This window comes from Pongo pygmaeus, chromosome X (assembly GCF_028885625.2).
Source record: "Pongo pygmaeus isolate AG05252 chromosome X, NHGRI_mPonPyg2-v2.0_pri, whole genome shotgun sequence".
Taxonomy (NCBI): Eukaryota; Metazoa; Chordata; class Mammalia; order Primates; family Hominidae; genus Pongo; species Pongo pygmaeus.
This window is the reverse complement of record NC_072396.2, coordinates 79411540-79428919: the sequence shown is the minus strand read 5'-3', so window position 1 is coordinate 79428919 and position 17380 is coordinate 79411540. Positions and strand designations below refer to the sequence as shown.

Genomic DNA, 17380 nt, shown 5'->3' with positions numbered 1-17380 from the left:
AAAAATTAACATGTTGGATAAAACATTTAAATTTAAGACCTCTTACTATAAAAATCCTGAAAGAAAATCTAGGAAATTCCCTTCTAGATATCAGCTTCGGCAAAGAATTTATGACTAAGTCCTCAAAAGCAATTGCAACAAAAACAAAAATTAACAAATGGGACCTAATTAAAGAGTTTCTGCACACCAGAAGAAACTATTAACAGAGTAAACAGACAACCTACAGGATGGAAGAAAATATTAACAAACTGCATCTGACAAAGATGTAATATCCAGAATCTATAAGGAACTTAAACAATTGAACAAGCGAAAAACCAATAACTTCATGAAAACGTGGGCAAAAGACATGGACACTTCTCAGAAAAAGACATACAAGTAGCCAACAAATATATTTTTAAAAATGCTCATATTTAATCATCAGAGAAATAAAAATCAAAATCACAGTGAGATACCATCTCACAACAGTCAGAATGGCTATAAAAAGTAAAAAAATAACATGTTGGTAAGGCTGTGGATAAAACGGAACATGTATACACTGCTGGTGGGAACGTAAATTAGTTCAGCCATTGTGGAAAGCAGCTTAGAGGTTTCTCAAAGAATTTAGAATTACCATTCAACACAGCAATCCTATTAGTGGGTATGTACCAAAGGAAAATAAACTGTTCTAGGCCATCACACCTGTAATCCCAGCACTTTGGGAGGCAAAGGTGGGTGGATCACTTGAGGCCAGGAATTCGAGACCAGCCTGGCCAACATGGTGAAACCCCATCTGTACTGAAAATACAAAAACCAGTCGGGCATTGTGGTGCATGCCTGTAATCTCAACTACTCAGGAGGCTGAGGCATGAGAATCACTTGAACCTGTGAGGCAAAGATGGCAGTGGGCCGAGATCATGCCACTGCACTCCAGCCTGTGCAACAGAGTAAGACTCTTGTCTCAAAAAAATAAATCGCTCTATCAAAGAGCCATATGCATTCATATGTTCATAGCAGCACTATTCACAATAGCAAAGATGTAAAATTAACCTAGATGCCCATCAATGGTGGCGGGGATAGGGAAAATGTGGCACATATACACCATGAAATACTACACAGCCATAAAAAAGAATGAAATCATGTCCTTTGCAGCAACATGGTCTCACTTGTAAGTAGGAGCTAAACATTGAATACAAATATACATAAAGATGAGAACAACAGACACTGGGGACTACTAGAGGGGGAGAGTAAAGGAGGAGGTTATGTGCTGAAAAACTACCTATTGGGTACTATGCTCACTATCTGGGTGATAGGACCATCTATACTCCAAACTTGAGCATCATGCAATATACCCAGGTAACAAACCTGCACATGTGTTCCCTGAATCCAAAATTTAAAACATTTCAAAAACTAGCCAGTTATACAGTCAAGTGGCAGCAGTGTAATTCAGGAAACCAACAACGTATTGACAGTTGTAATGTTTTCACAATTCTGGAGATAGAAACATTTAGGTATGGCAAAATGACCATTTACATAACATACATACATGCCTTTATTTTTGAACAATCAGTTATGATACTATTTATCTGAATGACAGATTTGTGAAAACAATAATGATGTAGCAAAGTTGGGTAATGAGAATTGTCCACACTGAGTGCAGGCTATAAAAAAGTTGTATTCTCTGTAGAAAATTTAAAAACAGAAAAACCAACAAAAACCTTGTCTGCTTAAATTTTCATCATGCTCTGGCAATTTTAAACAATGTTAATGATAAAATACTTTTCCCCAGAAAAATATTTTCTTGGTCCAAGTTCTATACAATTGAAGTTACTGTTGAGTTTTATTAATATGTATATATCAGCTTCAAATTAGCACATTCTCTTTAATAAGAATCCTATTGTCCATAAAGGTAAATTTAGAGAACTTCCAGTTATACCAATACCACCCAACACACACAAACTCAGCTATAGAGTTCCTGTGGAGAGTACGTTAAAAATGGTTTACAATCATTCAAGCTCACTTTGTATGCAGGTTATGTCTTCAGTCCTCTGGTACAACATATCCGTGTGTTTATAGTTTCAAAATAAACAATGACAGTGCAGTGAATGTCTCTACTTTTGGGGTAGTGCTCAGCATGTCTTCTTTATTAATTTCCTATTATTGATGTAACAAATTATCAAAAATTTTGTGACTTAAAACTTAAATATGGCTGCACTTTTCCCTTCTGCAAGTGTAAAAAATTAGTCTATACCTTTTTCCTGCCTCCAAAAGATGTCTTATTGGAATGCTATCACATTCTGAATAAATAGTTGTTTGCACACTATGGTAAATCTGAATAACATCTTTCAAATAATTCAGAACAAGGGCTCAAATCTCAAATTTCCTGCTAACTACAATGCTACAGTCCCGCTTCCTCTACTTTCCAATAATCTGTTCCTTACTTCCTTCTGAGCCCTCACCAGCAGCATCCTTAAAGTCTTTATTTCTACTGAAAGTCTGTTTAAGGCAATTTGGGCTTTCTCTATCATGCTCCTCAAAATTCTTCCAGCCTCAATTCAGTACCTGATTTCAAAGCCCCCTTTCACATTTTAGTCATTTGTTACAGTGGCACTCCACTCCAAGTACCAAAGTCGGTGGTCGTTTTCTATTGCTCTGTAACAAATTGGCATGTAATTAGTGGCTTAAGACAACACCCATTTATTATCTCACAGTCCTATGGGTCAGGAGTCCAGGTACAATTTAACTGAGTCCTCTGTTCAGGATCTCACAGGGCTGAAGTCATGGTATCAATCTCATCTGAGGCTTGAGGTCTTCTACAAGCTCACTGGTTGTTGGCAGAATTCAATTACTTGCAACTTAAGAGTGAAATCCTGTTTTCTTGCTGTCGGACAGGGAACAATCCCAGGTCCTAGAGAGCCACTCTCATGTCCTTACCACAAAGTACCCTCCTCTGACAACATGGCTGTTTGCTTCCTGAAGGCCAACATGAGAACATCTGCTGTGGCCACTTGTCTAAGAGCTCACCTGATTAGGTAAGATCCACTCAGGATAATCTCCCCTTTGATTAACTCGAAATAAAATGATCAGTAACTTAATCACAGGAATAAAATTTCTTCGTATTCACAAGTCATGCCCACACTGAAACAGATGGGAATTATAAAGACATGTATGCCAAGTGGTGGTTACCTTAAGTCCATCTTAAGAATTGCTTACCACACCAGAGCACCATTCTGCCCGCTCCTTTACCTCTAACTTTGGATACTGCCTTGAATTCCTGTTCGCTTACAGGGCAGCCACAGTATTCTTTGTATTTCCCTCCCTTTCCCCAGATTTCATCAACCAGTCTTTGCACAGATGCCTCTTGCTTTAAAGTACTCTTACTTTCAACTGCATGTTTCTCATTCTCTAAAACCAATCAGAGAGAAGTCATTAAGCACATTTTCTTACTTGTGAGCTACCTGGAAAAGGCCATCAGGGGCACAATTGTATGTGGCCAATAATCTTTATTCTTCCTCAGCCTGAGACAATGTATATGAATGCACTTTTGTTAATATTTAATATGATACAAACTAGAAAAAGTTAATACAGTAAAAGTTCTTAATAACAAAGTCTGTCTAGTGTGAAGTATTTAACATTCTCTTACCCCTTTTAAAAAAGACATTTTTATAAAATGAAGACTCTAACAAATGTTTTAAATATTTCTAAGAATTTGCCAAAGACAATTCATGGAGAAACCTATTTGCTTTGTGCACAATTGTTGCTGCTAGATGTATGCATCTACAGTTCAGCTCTTGCCTAGGGCATAACTTGTCAATTAATTTTAATTTTATTTTTTCCCTGTGTCCACTGGAATAAAAAAAGCCTCATTTTCCCCTTCTCTGCTTTGGTAAATCCTTTCTTGCATCATCATGCTGTGGTTAGCCTTGTATTTACTGTATGTACTATAAACATTGTGGTTTCTTCTAACCAGTTTCAGCAGTCAAGCTCAGTGTGTCTATGAGGTAATGAATAAACTTTTATATACATGTGGAGATAACTGAAGCATGTACTCTGAAAAGCCATTAGACGGTGGCTGGCAAGATGGCCAAATAAGAACAGCTCCGGTCTGCAGCTCTAAGCGAGATCAACACAGAAGGCAGGTGATTTCTGCATTTCCAACTGAGGTAACCGGCTCATCTCATTGGGACTGGTTAGACAGTGGGTGCAGCCCATGGTGGGCAAACTGAAGCAGGATGGGGCGTTGCCTCACCTGGGAAGGGAAAGGGATGGGGAACTCCCTCCCTTAGCCAAGGGAAGCCATGAGGGACTGTGCCCTGAGGACACTCAGGCCAAGATACTATGCTTTTCACATGGTCTTCGCAACCTGCAGACCAGCAGAGTCCCTATGGTGCCTACACTACCAGGGACCTGGTTTCAAGCACAAAACTGGAATACCTTTTGGGCAGACACCAAGCTAGCTGCAGGAATATTTTTTCAAACCCCAGTGGCACCTGGAACGCCAGTGAGACAAAACCGTTCACTCCCCTGGAAAGGAGGCTGAAGCCAGGGAGCCAAGTGGTCTAGCTCAGCAGAACCCACCCCCACGGAGCCCAGAAAGCTAAGATCCACTGGCTTGATTTCTTGCAACCAGCACAGCAGTCTGAAGTCCACTTCGGACTCTCAAGCTTGGTGGGGGGAGGGGCGTTTGCCATTACTGAGGCTTCAGTAGGTGGTTTTCCCCTCAGAGTGTAAACAAAGCCTCCCAGAAGTTTGAACTGGGTGGATCCCACCGAAGCTGAGCAAAGCCACTGTAACCAGACTGCCTCTCTAGATTCCTCCTCTCGGGGCAGGGCATCTCTGAAAGAAAGGCAGCAGCCCGTCAGGGGCTTATAGATAAAACTTCCATCTCCCTGGGACAGAGCACCTGGGGGAAGGGGTGACTGTGGGTGTAGCTTCAACAGGCTTAAACGTTCTTGCCTGCCAGCTCTGGAGAGCAGTGGATCTCCCAGCACAGCGCTTGGGCTCTGCTAAGAAACAGACTGCCTCAAATGGGTCCCTGACCCCTGTGCGTCCTGACTGGGAGACACCTCACAGCAGGGGTTGACGGACACTTCATACAGGAGAGCTCCGGCTGGCATCTGGCTGGGGCCCTCTGGGATGAAGCTTCTAGAAGAAGGAAGAGGCAGCAATCTATGCTGTTCTGCAGCCTCTGCTGGTGATACCCAGGCAGATAGAGTCTGGAGTGGACTTCCAGCAAACTACAGCAGACCTGCAGGAGAGGGGGCTGACTGTTAGAAGGAAAACTAAAAAACAGAAAGGAATAGCATCAACATCAACAAAAAGGACGTCTAGACAGAAACCTCATCCAAAGCTCACCAACATCAAAGAGCAAAGGTAGATAAATGCACGAAGAGGAGAAAAAAACAGCACAAAAAGGCTGAAAATTCCAAAAACCAGAATGCCTCTTCTCCTTCAAAGGACCACAACTCCTCGCCAGCAAGGGAACAAAACTAGATGGAGAATGAGTTTGACAAACTGACAGAAGTACGCTTCAGAGGGTGGGTAATAAGAAACTCCTCTGAGCTAAAGCAGCATGTTCTAACCCAGTTCAAGGAAGCTAAGAATCTTGAAAAAAGGTTAGAAGAATTGCTAACTAGAATAACCAGTTTAGAGAAGAACATAAATGACCTGATGGAGCTAAAAAAACACAGCATGAGAACTTCATGAAGCATACACAAGGATCAATAGTCAAATCGATCAAGCATAAGAAAGGCTATCAGAGAATGAAGATCAATTTAATGAAATAAAGTGTGAAGACAAGATGAGAGAAAAAAGAATGAAAAGAAGTAAACAAAGCCTCCAAGAAATATGAGATTATGTGAAACGACCAAACCTATGATTGATTGGTGTACCTGAAAGTGACGGGGAAAATGGCACCAAGTTGGAAAACATTCTTCAGGATCTTATCCAGGAGAACTTTCCCAAAATAGCAAGAGAGGCCAACAATCAAATTCAGGAAATACAGAGAACACCACTAAGATACTCCTCGAGAAGAGCAACTCCAAGACACATAATCGTCAGGTTCACCAAGGTTGAAAGGAAGGAAAAAATGTGAAGGGCAGCCAGAGAGAAAGGTCGGGTTACCTATGAAGGGAAACCCATCAGATTAACACCGGATCTCTCTGCAGAAACACTACAAGCCAGAAGAGAGTGGAGGGTAATATTCAACATTCTTAAAAGAATTTTCAACCCAGAATTTCATATCCAGCCAAACTAAGCTTCATAAGCGAAGAAGAAATGAAATCCTCTACAGTCAAGCAAATGCTGAGAGATTTTGTCACCACCAGGCCTGCCTTACAAGAGCTCCTGAAGGAAGCACTAAACATGGAAAGGATCAACCGGTACTAGTCACTGCAAAAACACCAAATTGTGAAGACCATCAACACTATGAAGAAACTGCATCAACTAACAGGCAAAATAACCAGCAAATATCATAATGACAGAATCAAATTCACACATTAAAAATATGAACCTTAAATGTAAATGGGCTAAATGCCCCAATTAAAAGACAAAGACTGGCAAATTGGATAGAGTCAAGACCCATCAGTGTACTGTATTCAGGAGACCCATCTCACGTGCAAGGACACACATAGGCTCAAAATAAAGGGATGGAGAAATATTTACCAAGCAAATGGAAAGCAGAAGAAAGCAGGGGTTCCAATCCTAGTCTCTGATAAAACAGACTTTAAACCAACAAAGACCAAAAGAGACAAAGAAGGGTATTACATAATGGTAAAGGGATCAATGCAACAAAAAGAGCTAGCTATCCTAAATAGATATGCACCCAATAAGGAGCACCCAGATTCATGAAGCAAGTTCATAGAGACCTACAAAGAGACTTAGACTCCCACACAATAATAGTGGTAGACTTTAACACCCCACTGTCAATATTAGAAAGATAAATGAGACAGAAAATTAACAAGGATATTCACGGCTTGAACTCAGCTCTGGAACAAGCAGACCTAGTAGACATCTACAGAACTCTCCACCACAAATCAACAGAATATATATTCTTCTCAGAACCACATCACACTTATTCTAAAATTGACCACATATTTGGACGTAAAAACTCCTCAACAAATGCAAAAGAACAGAAATCATAACAAACAGTCTCTCAGACCACAGTGCAATCAAATTAGAAGGTAGGATTAAGAAACTCACTCAAAACCGCACAACTACATGGAAACTGAACAACCTGCTATTGAATGCCTACTGGGAAAATAACGAAAAGAAGGCAGAAATAAAGATGTTCTTTGAAACCAATGAGAAAAAAGACACAACATACCAGAATCTCTGGGACACAGCCAAAACAGTATTTAGAGGGAAATTTATAGCACTAAATGTCCACAAGAGAAAGCAGGATATATCTAAATTCGACACCCTAACATCACAATTAAAATAACTAGAGAAGCAAGAGAAGACAAATTCAAAAGTTAACTAAAGACAAGAAATAACTAAGATCAGAGCAGAACTGAAGGCAACAGAGACACAAAAAACCCTTCAAAAAATCAATGAATCCAGGAGCTGTTTTTTGGAAAGATCAAAAAAATGGATAGACTGCTAGCCAGGCTAACAAAGAAGAAAAGAGAGAGAATGAAATAGACACAATAAAAAATGATAAAGGAGATATCACCGCTGATCCCACAGAAATACAAACTACCATCAGAGAATACTAAAAAGACCTCTATGCAAATAAACTAGAAAACCTAGAAGAAATGGATAAATTCCTGGACGCATACACCTTCCCAGGTCTAAACCAGGAAGAAGTCGAATCCCTGAATAGACCAATAACAAGGTCTGAAATTGAGGCAGTAATTAATAGCCTAGCAACCAAAAAAAATTCAAGGACCGGACGGATTCACAGCCAGATTCTACCAGAGGTACAAAGAAGAGCTGGTACCATTCCTTCTGAAACTATTCTAAACAATAGAAAAAGAGGGACTCCTCCCTAACTCATTTTATGAGGCCAACATCATCCTGATACCAAAGCCTGGCAGAGACACAACAAAAAAAAAGATAATTTTAGGCCAATATCCCTGAAGAACATCGATGGGAAAATCCTCAATAAAATACTGGCACACCGAATACAGCAGCACGTCAAAAAGCTTATCCACCACGATCAAGTCAGCTTCATCCCGCGGTTGCAAGGCTGGTTCAACATACACAAATCAATAAACGTAATCCATCACATAAACAGAACCAATGACAAAAAACACATGATTATCTCATTAGATACAGAAAAGGCCTTCCATAAAATTCAACACTCCTTCATGCTAAAAACTCTCAATAAACTAGGTATTGATGGAACGTATCTCAAAATAATAAGAGCTATTTATGATAATCCGACAGCCAATATCATACTGAATGAGCAAAAGCTGGAAGCATCCCCTTTGGAAATCGGCACAAGACCCGGATGCCCTCTCTCACCACTCCTATTCAATGTAGTATTGGAAGTTCTGGTCAGGGCAATCAGCCAAGGGAAAGAAATAAAAGGTTTTCAAATAGGAAAAGAGGAAGTCAAATTGTCTCTATTTGCAGATGACATGATTGTATATTTAGAAAACCCCATCGTCTCAGCCCAAAATCTCCTTAAGCTGATAAGCAACTTCAGCAAAGTCTCAGGATATAAAATCAATGTGCAAAAATCACCAATAAACCAAAAATAGACAGAGCCAAATCATGAGTGAACTCCCATTCACAATTGCTACAAAGAGAATAAAAGACCTAGGAATACAACTTACAAGGGATGTGAAGGACCTCTTCAAGGAAAACTACAAACCACTGCTCTAGGAAATAAGAGAGGACACAAACAGATGGAAAAACATTCCACGCTCATGGAGAGAAAATAATCAATATAGTGAAAATAGCCATACTGCCCAAAGTAATTTATAGATATAATGCTATCCCCATCAAGCCACCATTGACTTTCTTCACAGAATCCCCGTCTCTACTAAAAATACAAAAAATTAGCTGGGCGTGGCAGCACGCACCTGTGGTCCCAGCTACTTGGGAGGCTGAGGCAGGAGAATCACTTGAACCCAGGAGGCCAAGGTTGCAGTGAGCCGAGATTGTGCCACTGCACTCCAGCCTGGGAGTCAGAGTAAGACTTCATCTCCAAAAAAAAAAAAAAGGGTAGCCACTCTATCTGGTTTTCCCTTTTTTTTTTTTTTTGCTACCTTTCAGGTAACATTCTGGCTACCAAAAGAAAAGCAAATACTGAAGCATGTCCAGTCTCTTGCTCTTCTAATATGAACTGGGCTGCATTCACTAGTCTGACAGGTTCAGGATGCTGCTATTTATCAAATCTTTTGTCATATATAGCAAAGAAATCAGGGAGTTATAGTCACTCAGAGATTAAGAGTCAATTCTTATGTAAGGACTTCTAATCCCAACACCAGGTATAACTTAACAAGCTTAGAGAACTTCACTACAGGAAACAGTGAGAAGCAGTAAGAAACAGGAGTAAATTATTTTATGTAAGACATGGTGATGAGATTACATATTTGAAAAAAATTTCAAGTGTCAAATACCTTTTTAAAGTCAGTCACAGATATAGATAATAACCAAAAGAAATTTATTTACAAATTTCTTACTTGACCAGGGGTGTCAGCCAAGAAACAGTATACCAGGAAAAATCAACTAACACCCCACTAACAGTCTTTAGACCAGTTCATACAAGGGAATGACCACAGCAGCTCCTGACTGTTAGACTAGAAAGATGTCCTCCTGAGTATCCTTCCATTGTACAAGAATTTACATTTAACCAAAGGGGTCTATGCAAGTAGCACCGTGGTACTTGTAGTCTCAATTGAGTCATAGCTTCTAGAGTGCTGTTCCCTGTATACCTTACATAGCTTTTTCACCACTTTTGTTGATTTCTTTGTCAGCTTCTTTCCCTTTTTCTCCTCCTTTGTCAGTTTTGTCTTCTCTGTTGATTCCTCCCTCTTTTTCTTCTCCACTATCAGCTCCTTTCTCTCCTCCATTCTTGGTGTTCTCTTCTTCTCCACTGTCAGCTCTTTTTTCTTCTCCATTGTTGACTCCTTTCTCTCCTTCTTTGTCCTGAACACTGATATAAACAGCTTTGTTATAGCCTTCCCGGTTCCGAGCAATTTCAATGGCAAAGAATTGTATCCTGGGGGCTGAAAAGTGAACAGAATTGATTATCATCCTACTCTCAGTTTATTCCCTAAATCTCTTTTTTTTTGAGACAGGGTCTCACTCTGATGACCAGGGCTGGACTGCAGTGGCACAATCACAGCTTACTGCAGCCTCAATTTCCCTGGTTCAAGCAATCCTCCTGCCTCAGTCTCCTGAATAGCTGGAACTACAAACACTCACCACTATACCTGGCTAATTTTTTAAATGTTTTTGTAGAGATGGGGTCTCCCTATGTTGCCCAGGCTGGTCTCAAAATCCTCAGCTCAAGTGATCCTCACGTCAGCCTCCCAAAGTGCTGGGATTACAAGGCATGAGACACTGTGCCTGGCCTCTTCCCTAAATATGCTGGAAATCTACTGACAAAATTGAAATAACATGCAAACCATTCCAGTATAGTCATAAATTTCAGAGATCTTTAATTCCAATCTCATATTAATGAGATTGAAAATACTTAACTATCTTCGAGTCACATAAAAAATAGCAACAAGATCTTTAAAGATGAAACAAGATAAGGTGACCTAACTATACATGTCACTGATTCATCAGTAAAGCCAGACTGTTCAGTCTCCTTACACAGAAACAATTCCAGAGGGAAGAAACTCACCAAAGATGGTGTTTTCCTCAGTGTAGCCCTGAGAACAATCTAGTCGCAGCAAAGTACCATAGTTGAAGTCTTCAACAATCCCATTAAACTTCAAGCAGAATGGCCTCCACTTCTACAAAGGCAAAAACGATGCTTTAGCTGACAAATGCAAGAGGCTGATGTACTAAGGCCAGGAGAGGGACTTCCATTTCCCCAGTAAGGAAAATAATCATAGTGAGACTAGGATTGAGGTGACTGTTGGTTTCACAGTGAAACTAACAATGCATTTCTGTGCTACCTATTGTGTCTTTAGACTGGTATTTCCCAAGATGAACAATATTTTACTCTGAAAAATATATAAATCCTTTACTGCAGAATTAAAATATTATTTCTTAAGTCAATTGTTTTGTTTTGAAGTTATTGGTCAGTTCAGCCCAAAATGGTCATCTATCCCCACTAAAACACAAATGATTTTAATAAAGAAGTCCATTCAGTAGTGACAATTTTCCAAAGACAAAGATCACAAACTGTCTGCTAGGAGTTAAAACTGTAGATTCTTGGCTGGGTGCGGTGGCTCACGCCAGCAATCCCAGCACTTTGAAAGACCAAGGCAGGCGGATCGCTTGAGCTCAGGAGTTTAAGACCAGCCTGGTCAACATGGTGAAACCCTGTCTCTACCAAAAACACAAAATATTAGCTGGGCATGGTAGCATGCACCTGCAGTCCCACCTACTAGGGAGGCTGAAGCAGGAGGACTGTTTGAGCCCAAGAGGTGGAGGTTGCAGTGAGCTGAGATGGCACCACCGCACTCCACCCTGGGCAACAGAGTGAGACCCTGTATCAAAACAAAAAACAAACAAACAAAAAAAAACAAACAAAAACTTTAGATTTTTCATTAGCCAAGGGTTTACTCGCAAGGAAAACTTTTTTTTCCTAACTGTAAAAGTGTTAGTTTCCTATCAAAGTATAGGATAATCACATAAGCAATGAAAAACAAAAGTTTTCCAGTTACCCATGACCTGTAATCACATGAACTTAAATCCAGAGAATCAAAACACCTTCCTATACCCTATTTGCCACTCCCCATCCAAGCCTTCTGGCTATACTACCTAAATAAACTGATCCATCCTCCTCTGAAAGGGCTGATGGGTGGAGATTTAAAATGTCCAAGACAAAAAGGAGAAAAAAATAGACACAACATGAAAAGTCCATAAACTGGAAAAACATTCATTTCCTAACTTAGTTGATTACAACTAGAAAAGAAGTTCTGGTTCTTTACATATTTTTCTCAAACAAAAAAAGAGCTTAAATGTAAAAAAAATTCACAATAAAAAATTGTTGGTTAAATGCTAAGTAATATTTAAGAAAGAGAATTTTTACCTCTTTGGCTGATTCTGACTTGAGTTCTTCTGGGTCCAATACATCTATCCTAAGGGTCTCAAAATTTTTCCGGAACTCAGAGTAAATTTGGTCATCCACTTTGGTGAGTTTCAAGAACTGTGGGTCAACTGATGAAATCAGCTGCGAAACAGTAAGACAACATACAGATGCTGGTCTGTAATTTACTATACTTCTATCTTCCCCATCCCCACCAGAAAACCTTTATGATTCTCAAGGCAGAAGATCTCTTCAGGAAGTGTCGACAGTCTACATCCTGGATGAAATCATGACACAGTTTAAGGCTATAATATATTATTACAATCCATTCCACCAATTTGGCAGTTGGCTTACTTAACCATAGTACTGCCTGGCTATTGCCCTCTGTGGATTGTTCATTCATTCAACAAACATTTATTAAGTGCCTACTATGTATGGGCCAGACGCCCTTTTGTCAGTTAGCATTATAATGCTGGGAAAGCAGCAGAACTCATTGTAGAAACAAATTTGCCTTCGCTCCTCTGTTGTCTGTGGGTAAGAACTTACATTAATAAAAACTATCTCCAAAACACAACTGTTTAACTTGCTGAGAATAGTGATAAGCAGAGCATCATACACTATAATTACATGTTTAATTCTGCTTAATGATGAAGAAAGACAACTCACCTTGTAATAGACTTCAGCATGCTGCATTGCTCTCATGGCCCAAGCCATCTCAATGTCAGGCTGCAAAGGAGTGAAGAATTCCAGGTCATAAAAAGGAAGTATATGGATGTCTAGTTAATGCTCAAGAGGGCTACCAAACTTGATGTTACTGTCAAATGATAAAAACTGGAGTAATAAATTTGGACAGTAATTATTTTGTCTGTATGACAACCAAAAGAAGCTACCTACACAGTATAATGAACACAATGAGCCACCGGCTATCTTTTCCCAGCTGCTAGTGAAAGCTGGGAGACTAAATAAAGCAGCAGATAAATTACCTTCTCAGGATTGAGTTAAATCATTGTAAAACTGAAATAATATACCCATCAATTCCACTGAGCTGTTGGGAGAACAAAGAATCAAAATGAAAATTACTTTTCACTTTTAAGACTGAAGCATGTCGTAATCATTTTTGTTTACCAAACAGCCAATTCCCCATACTGTAACACCTAGAAATGAATTTGCACATGAAACAGGTCAAGGTTATAATAAGTCTTACCAAGCACCCCACTGGAGGTTCCACTGGAATCTCCCACTCCAACGAGACCGAGCTATTTCACTGACTCCAGAAAAAGCCATTTACATTCGTTACCTCCATGCCTTAGACCATGCACTTTTCCTGCGTGCCAATCCATGTCCTTTGTCCACCTACACTTTGAGGATACAGGTAAAGCTCCATTTCCTCAGTCAAGTCTTCCACTGCCTTGGCCCCTTAGGGATTTCTCCTTCAGCTAAATTATTTGGATCTTATGGCCTGACCCACTCATTATATGTATCATACTCTTATTTGGGTGTTTTTACTATTCTCACATCCCCTTGTCTTGTTTTGGAAAATACCTCATATACCTTCTCAGTAATTTTCTAAACCAGACACACCATAAGCCAGTGCAACTTTGCTGCACAATGGAGTCCCTCAGAGACCCTTTAAAAATACTGATTCTTGGCTCTCATTCTCCAGACATTCTGATTTAGGTGGTATGAACTGCAATCTAGGCAGCGGGATGTTTAAAAGTTCCCCAGTAATTCCAAAGCGTGGCCAACTTGGGGAACCACTTCCACAGGCATTAGTCCTGCGTTTGTGGACCAAGATTAAAACGAACTGAACGAAGGTGCAGTTTCTGGTGTAAGTGGAGAGGGTCTGCAGCAGATTATCAGGACATGAAGTTATAACTTAGTGGCAGGTCCTGCAGATTCCAGGCTAGCTGAGTGGGTGGGAGCTGTGGGTGAGTCATACTCACATCGTTGCCATACGACTCTGCTGGGAGAGAAAGCGCATGTGCCACAGACATCAACTCCCCGGAAACCTAGAAAGGAGGAAAAAGAGTTCAAGGCTCCCCCCAAGGCCGGGCGCGGTGGCTCGTGCCTGTAATCCCAGCACTTTGGGAGGCCGAGGCGGGCGGATCGCCTGAGCCCAGGAGTTTGAGACCAGCCTGGGCAACATGGCGAAACCCCGTCTCTACAAAAAATACAAAAAATGTAGCTGGGCGTGGTGGCACGGGCCTGTAGTCCCAGCTCCTCGGGAGGCTGAGGTGGGCGGAAGACCTGAGCCCCGGAGGTCGTGGCTGCAGTAAGCCGTGATCCCACTACTGCACTCCAGCCTGGGCGACTGAGTGACACCTTGTCTCAAAAAAGAAAAAAAAAAAGGCTCCACCTGGATCGACCTCCCCACTCACCCGACCCCAGAGCAGCGTCTCACCGGTTCATCAGTTCCACTGGTGGCCGCCATGTTGCAACCCAGAAAGCGTGGCTCCTTCCGCAGCTGATTGGAAAGCTGAGCGGTATCAGAGTCCTCAACTGGCGGCTCCACCGTGAGCTCTCCCTCCCGCTGAGGACGTTGCTGGCCCCGCCTTACCCTCTCTGCGCAGGCGCAGAGGTGGAGTACTGTTGCGTAGGCTGGACTGCTTGAGAGATCTGAGGTGATTGACTCGTCAGTAATTTTCGGTGGTGATCACGGGAAAAGGTTGTGTTAAAATAGTGCCCCTTTCTTGTCTTCACTGCGCCGTGTGCCCAGCAAAAAATTCAAATTTACTCTCCATTCATATGCGCATATACGCACATGCGCATACACATACACACCAGTACCCCGAACCAGGGAGTGATTCACGAAAATGCATGGTGCTAGGGCGCAGAGTGCAGGAATGAAGAATTTAGTCCCTGCCTTGGAAGAACTAGATATAGTGAGGGACCGGATACAGTAGTGCTCACAGCATAGCATCGGATGATGTGGGAGCATGAATGGGGGATACCTAAGCCTAATCACGAAGGGGAGCTTAGCCAAGCAGACAGGGAACGACAGTCCAGGCAGAGGGAATAGCACAAACAAAGCCATTAGTGGCACCTTGCTGGGAATTACAGAAACAGTATAGCTGAATCCAAAGTGGAGTCATCTATAATCATTTGAGGGAGCACAGGGCTTTTGGTATGCTGAATGTTAAGGAGTAGAGAGTTTACCCTTAGAGCAACAGTAAGCTACTGAAGATTTTTAAGTAGGCCAGCTTCATGGTCAGATTTAACTTTTATGATCACTCTAACACAACATAGAAGATTAATTTGAGGAAGACAAAATTGGAGACAGAGACACCAGCTTGAAGGCAGTGGGTGATGAAAATCTAAACTAAAGCAGTGGCAGTTGAGATGAATTTTGAGAATTAATGGGGCTTAGAATCAATAGAACTTTTTGACTAATTTCATGTAGAGGATAAAGGGGAATTAGGATTCTAGTATGACTCCCAGATTTCAGAATAGGATTTGGGCATAAATATCGTTGAGCAAGGGAACACAGAGGAGAAATGATGAGTTTAATTTGAGAAGTTAAGTTAGAAGAGCCTATGGGTCCTTCAGATAGAATTGACCAGGCAGAGGGAGATCTGATCAGAGATAAATTTGATAGTTGGTACTTCAGGTTTAGTTGAGCTTTCATAAGAAGACTCTAAAGAACTGTAAAGACATAAAAAGCAGCAGGTCAAGCATTTATGAAGGAAAAAAGGCAGCAAAAAAAAAAAAAGACAAAAAAAAAGTTGTCGATTGTCTGTCAAAGAACAAGGCAGAGCCTCACAGAAACCAAAGGATGTAAGAGCTTCTAGAAATAAGTGGTGACCAGACCCCAATACTCTCAGTTGAGTATACTAAGCATAAAAATATAGGGAGGTTGACAACCTTAGCAAGAGCAGGTTTAGTGGAATGGTCATTGACAACCTGAACAAGGGCAGAAGTCAGATGGTAGTGGGTTGAAGAGGGAGTAGGAGATAAAGAAGAGATGTTAGTGATCATGGAAAGTTCTTCCAAAACAGGTGCAGCTAGAAAGAAACATGAGGTCTAGGGATTTAAAAAAAAAATCGGGGTAAAGATCAGATAATATAAAAATTTACCGTTTTATTCACTTTTAAGTGTACACTTAGGTAGTGTTAAGTATGTTTACATTGTTGTGTGACAGATCTCCAGAACTTTTCCATCTTGCAAAACTGAAACTCTGTATGCATTAAAGAATGATTCTCCACTTTCCTCTCCTTTTGGCCCCTGGTAGCCACCATTCTATTTTCTGTTTCTATGAATTTAACTATGTTAGACACTGCATATAACTGGAGTTATACAGTATTTTTCTTTTGGGGACTGGATAATGTCCTCAACTTTCATCCACGTTGTAGCATATGACAGGATTTCTTACATTTTTAAAGCTGAATAATATTCCATTAAGGCCGGGTGCGGTGACTCATGCTTGTAATCCTAATACTTTGGGAGGCTGAGGCAGGCGGATCACTTGAGATCAGGAGTTTGAAACCAGCCTGGCTAACACAGTGAAAGCCCGTCTGTACTAAAAATACAAAAAAATTAGCCAGGCATGGTGGCGGGTGCCTGTAATCCCAGCTACTTGGGAGGTTGAGACAGGATAATTGCTTGAACCTGGGAGGCAGAGGTTGCACTGAGCCGAGATCACGCCACTGCACTCCAGCCTGGGCAACAGAGTGAGACTCTATCTCAAGAAAAAAAAAAATCCATTGTATGTAAATACAACATCTTGTTTATCCATTTATTCATCGATAAACACTTGGGTTGCTTTCACCTTCTGGCTATTGTGAATAATGCTACTATGAACATGAGTGTACAAATATCACTGTGAGAACTTGCCTTCATTTTTTTTGGATATTTACCCAGAATTGGGATCACTGGATCATATAATTAATCATATGGTTAATGGGTCTTATTTTTAATGTTTTAGGAAACCCAGGCACTTCAAAAATTATTTTCAGTTTAGAGAAACTTAAGAGTACTTTGTAACTGGCCTTATGCAAAATACCGTCCTGGAGGATGAGCTAGGTCTATCTCCAGAGAAACTTCATGAATGAAGAGAGATAGCAAAAATAGGAAATTGTGGTGTTCCTTCCAGACACCTTCTGTTTTCTCCATAAAGTGTAAGAGGGCAGCTCAGCGCAAGAGGGAATATGTTAAAGTCTTGTCTTTAACAATTTGCTTGCTCTGAATAGCAACTCAGGGGAGTGGAAGAACCAATCAAACAGGGAGATGGAGGGAAGTTTTTAGGGAACC

General features: G+C 40.8%; 1 protein-coding gene across 3 annotated transcripts; it reads right to left on the bottom strand.

Moving 5' to 3' along the window:
- Positions 1-9568: 9568 nt before the first annotated feature.
- PBDC1 (polysaccharide biosynthesis domain containing 1) lies at positions 9569-14978 on the bottom strand. Of its 3 annotated transcripts, none has more exons than XM_054473121.2 (6): positions 14535-14978; positions 14077-14142; positions 12800-12859; positions 12137-12277; positions 10778-10889; positions 9569-10154 (listed from the first exon to the last, which is right to left on the bottom strand). In XM_054473121.2, the coding sequence occupies exons 1-6, from the start codon at positions 14562-14564 to the stop codon at positions 9862-9864; spliced, it is 702 nt and encodes a 233-aa protein (XP_054329096.1). In that variant the 5' UTR covers positions 14565-14978; the 3' UTR covers positions 9569-9861. The 3 variants fall into 3 exon arrangements, with proteins under 3 accessions (XP_054329096.1, XP_063516753.1, XP_063516754.1); XM_063660683.1 differs by having other exon boundaries at positions 9569-10081; positions 14535-14687; XM_063660684.1 differs by lacking the exon at positions 10778-10889 and having other exon boundaries at positions 14535-14687.
- Positions 14979-17380: the final 2402 nt, after the last annotated feature.

Coding starts and splice junctions, on each gene's coding strand:
- PBDC1 (XM_054473121.2), bottom strand. CDS start 14,564: ATGGCGGCCACCAGTGGAACTGATGAACCG. Junction 14,143..14,534: donor CCAGTGGAACTGATGAACCG/GTGAGACGCTGC, acceptor CCTCCTTTCTAG/GTTTCCGGGGAGTTGATGTC. Junction 10,155..10,777: donor TGAGGAAAACACCATCTTTG/GTGAGTTTCTTC, acceptor TTCACTTTTCAG/CCCCCAGGATACAATTCTTT.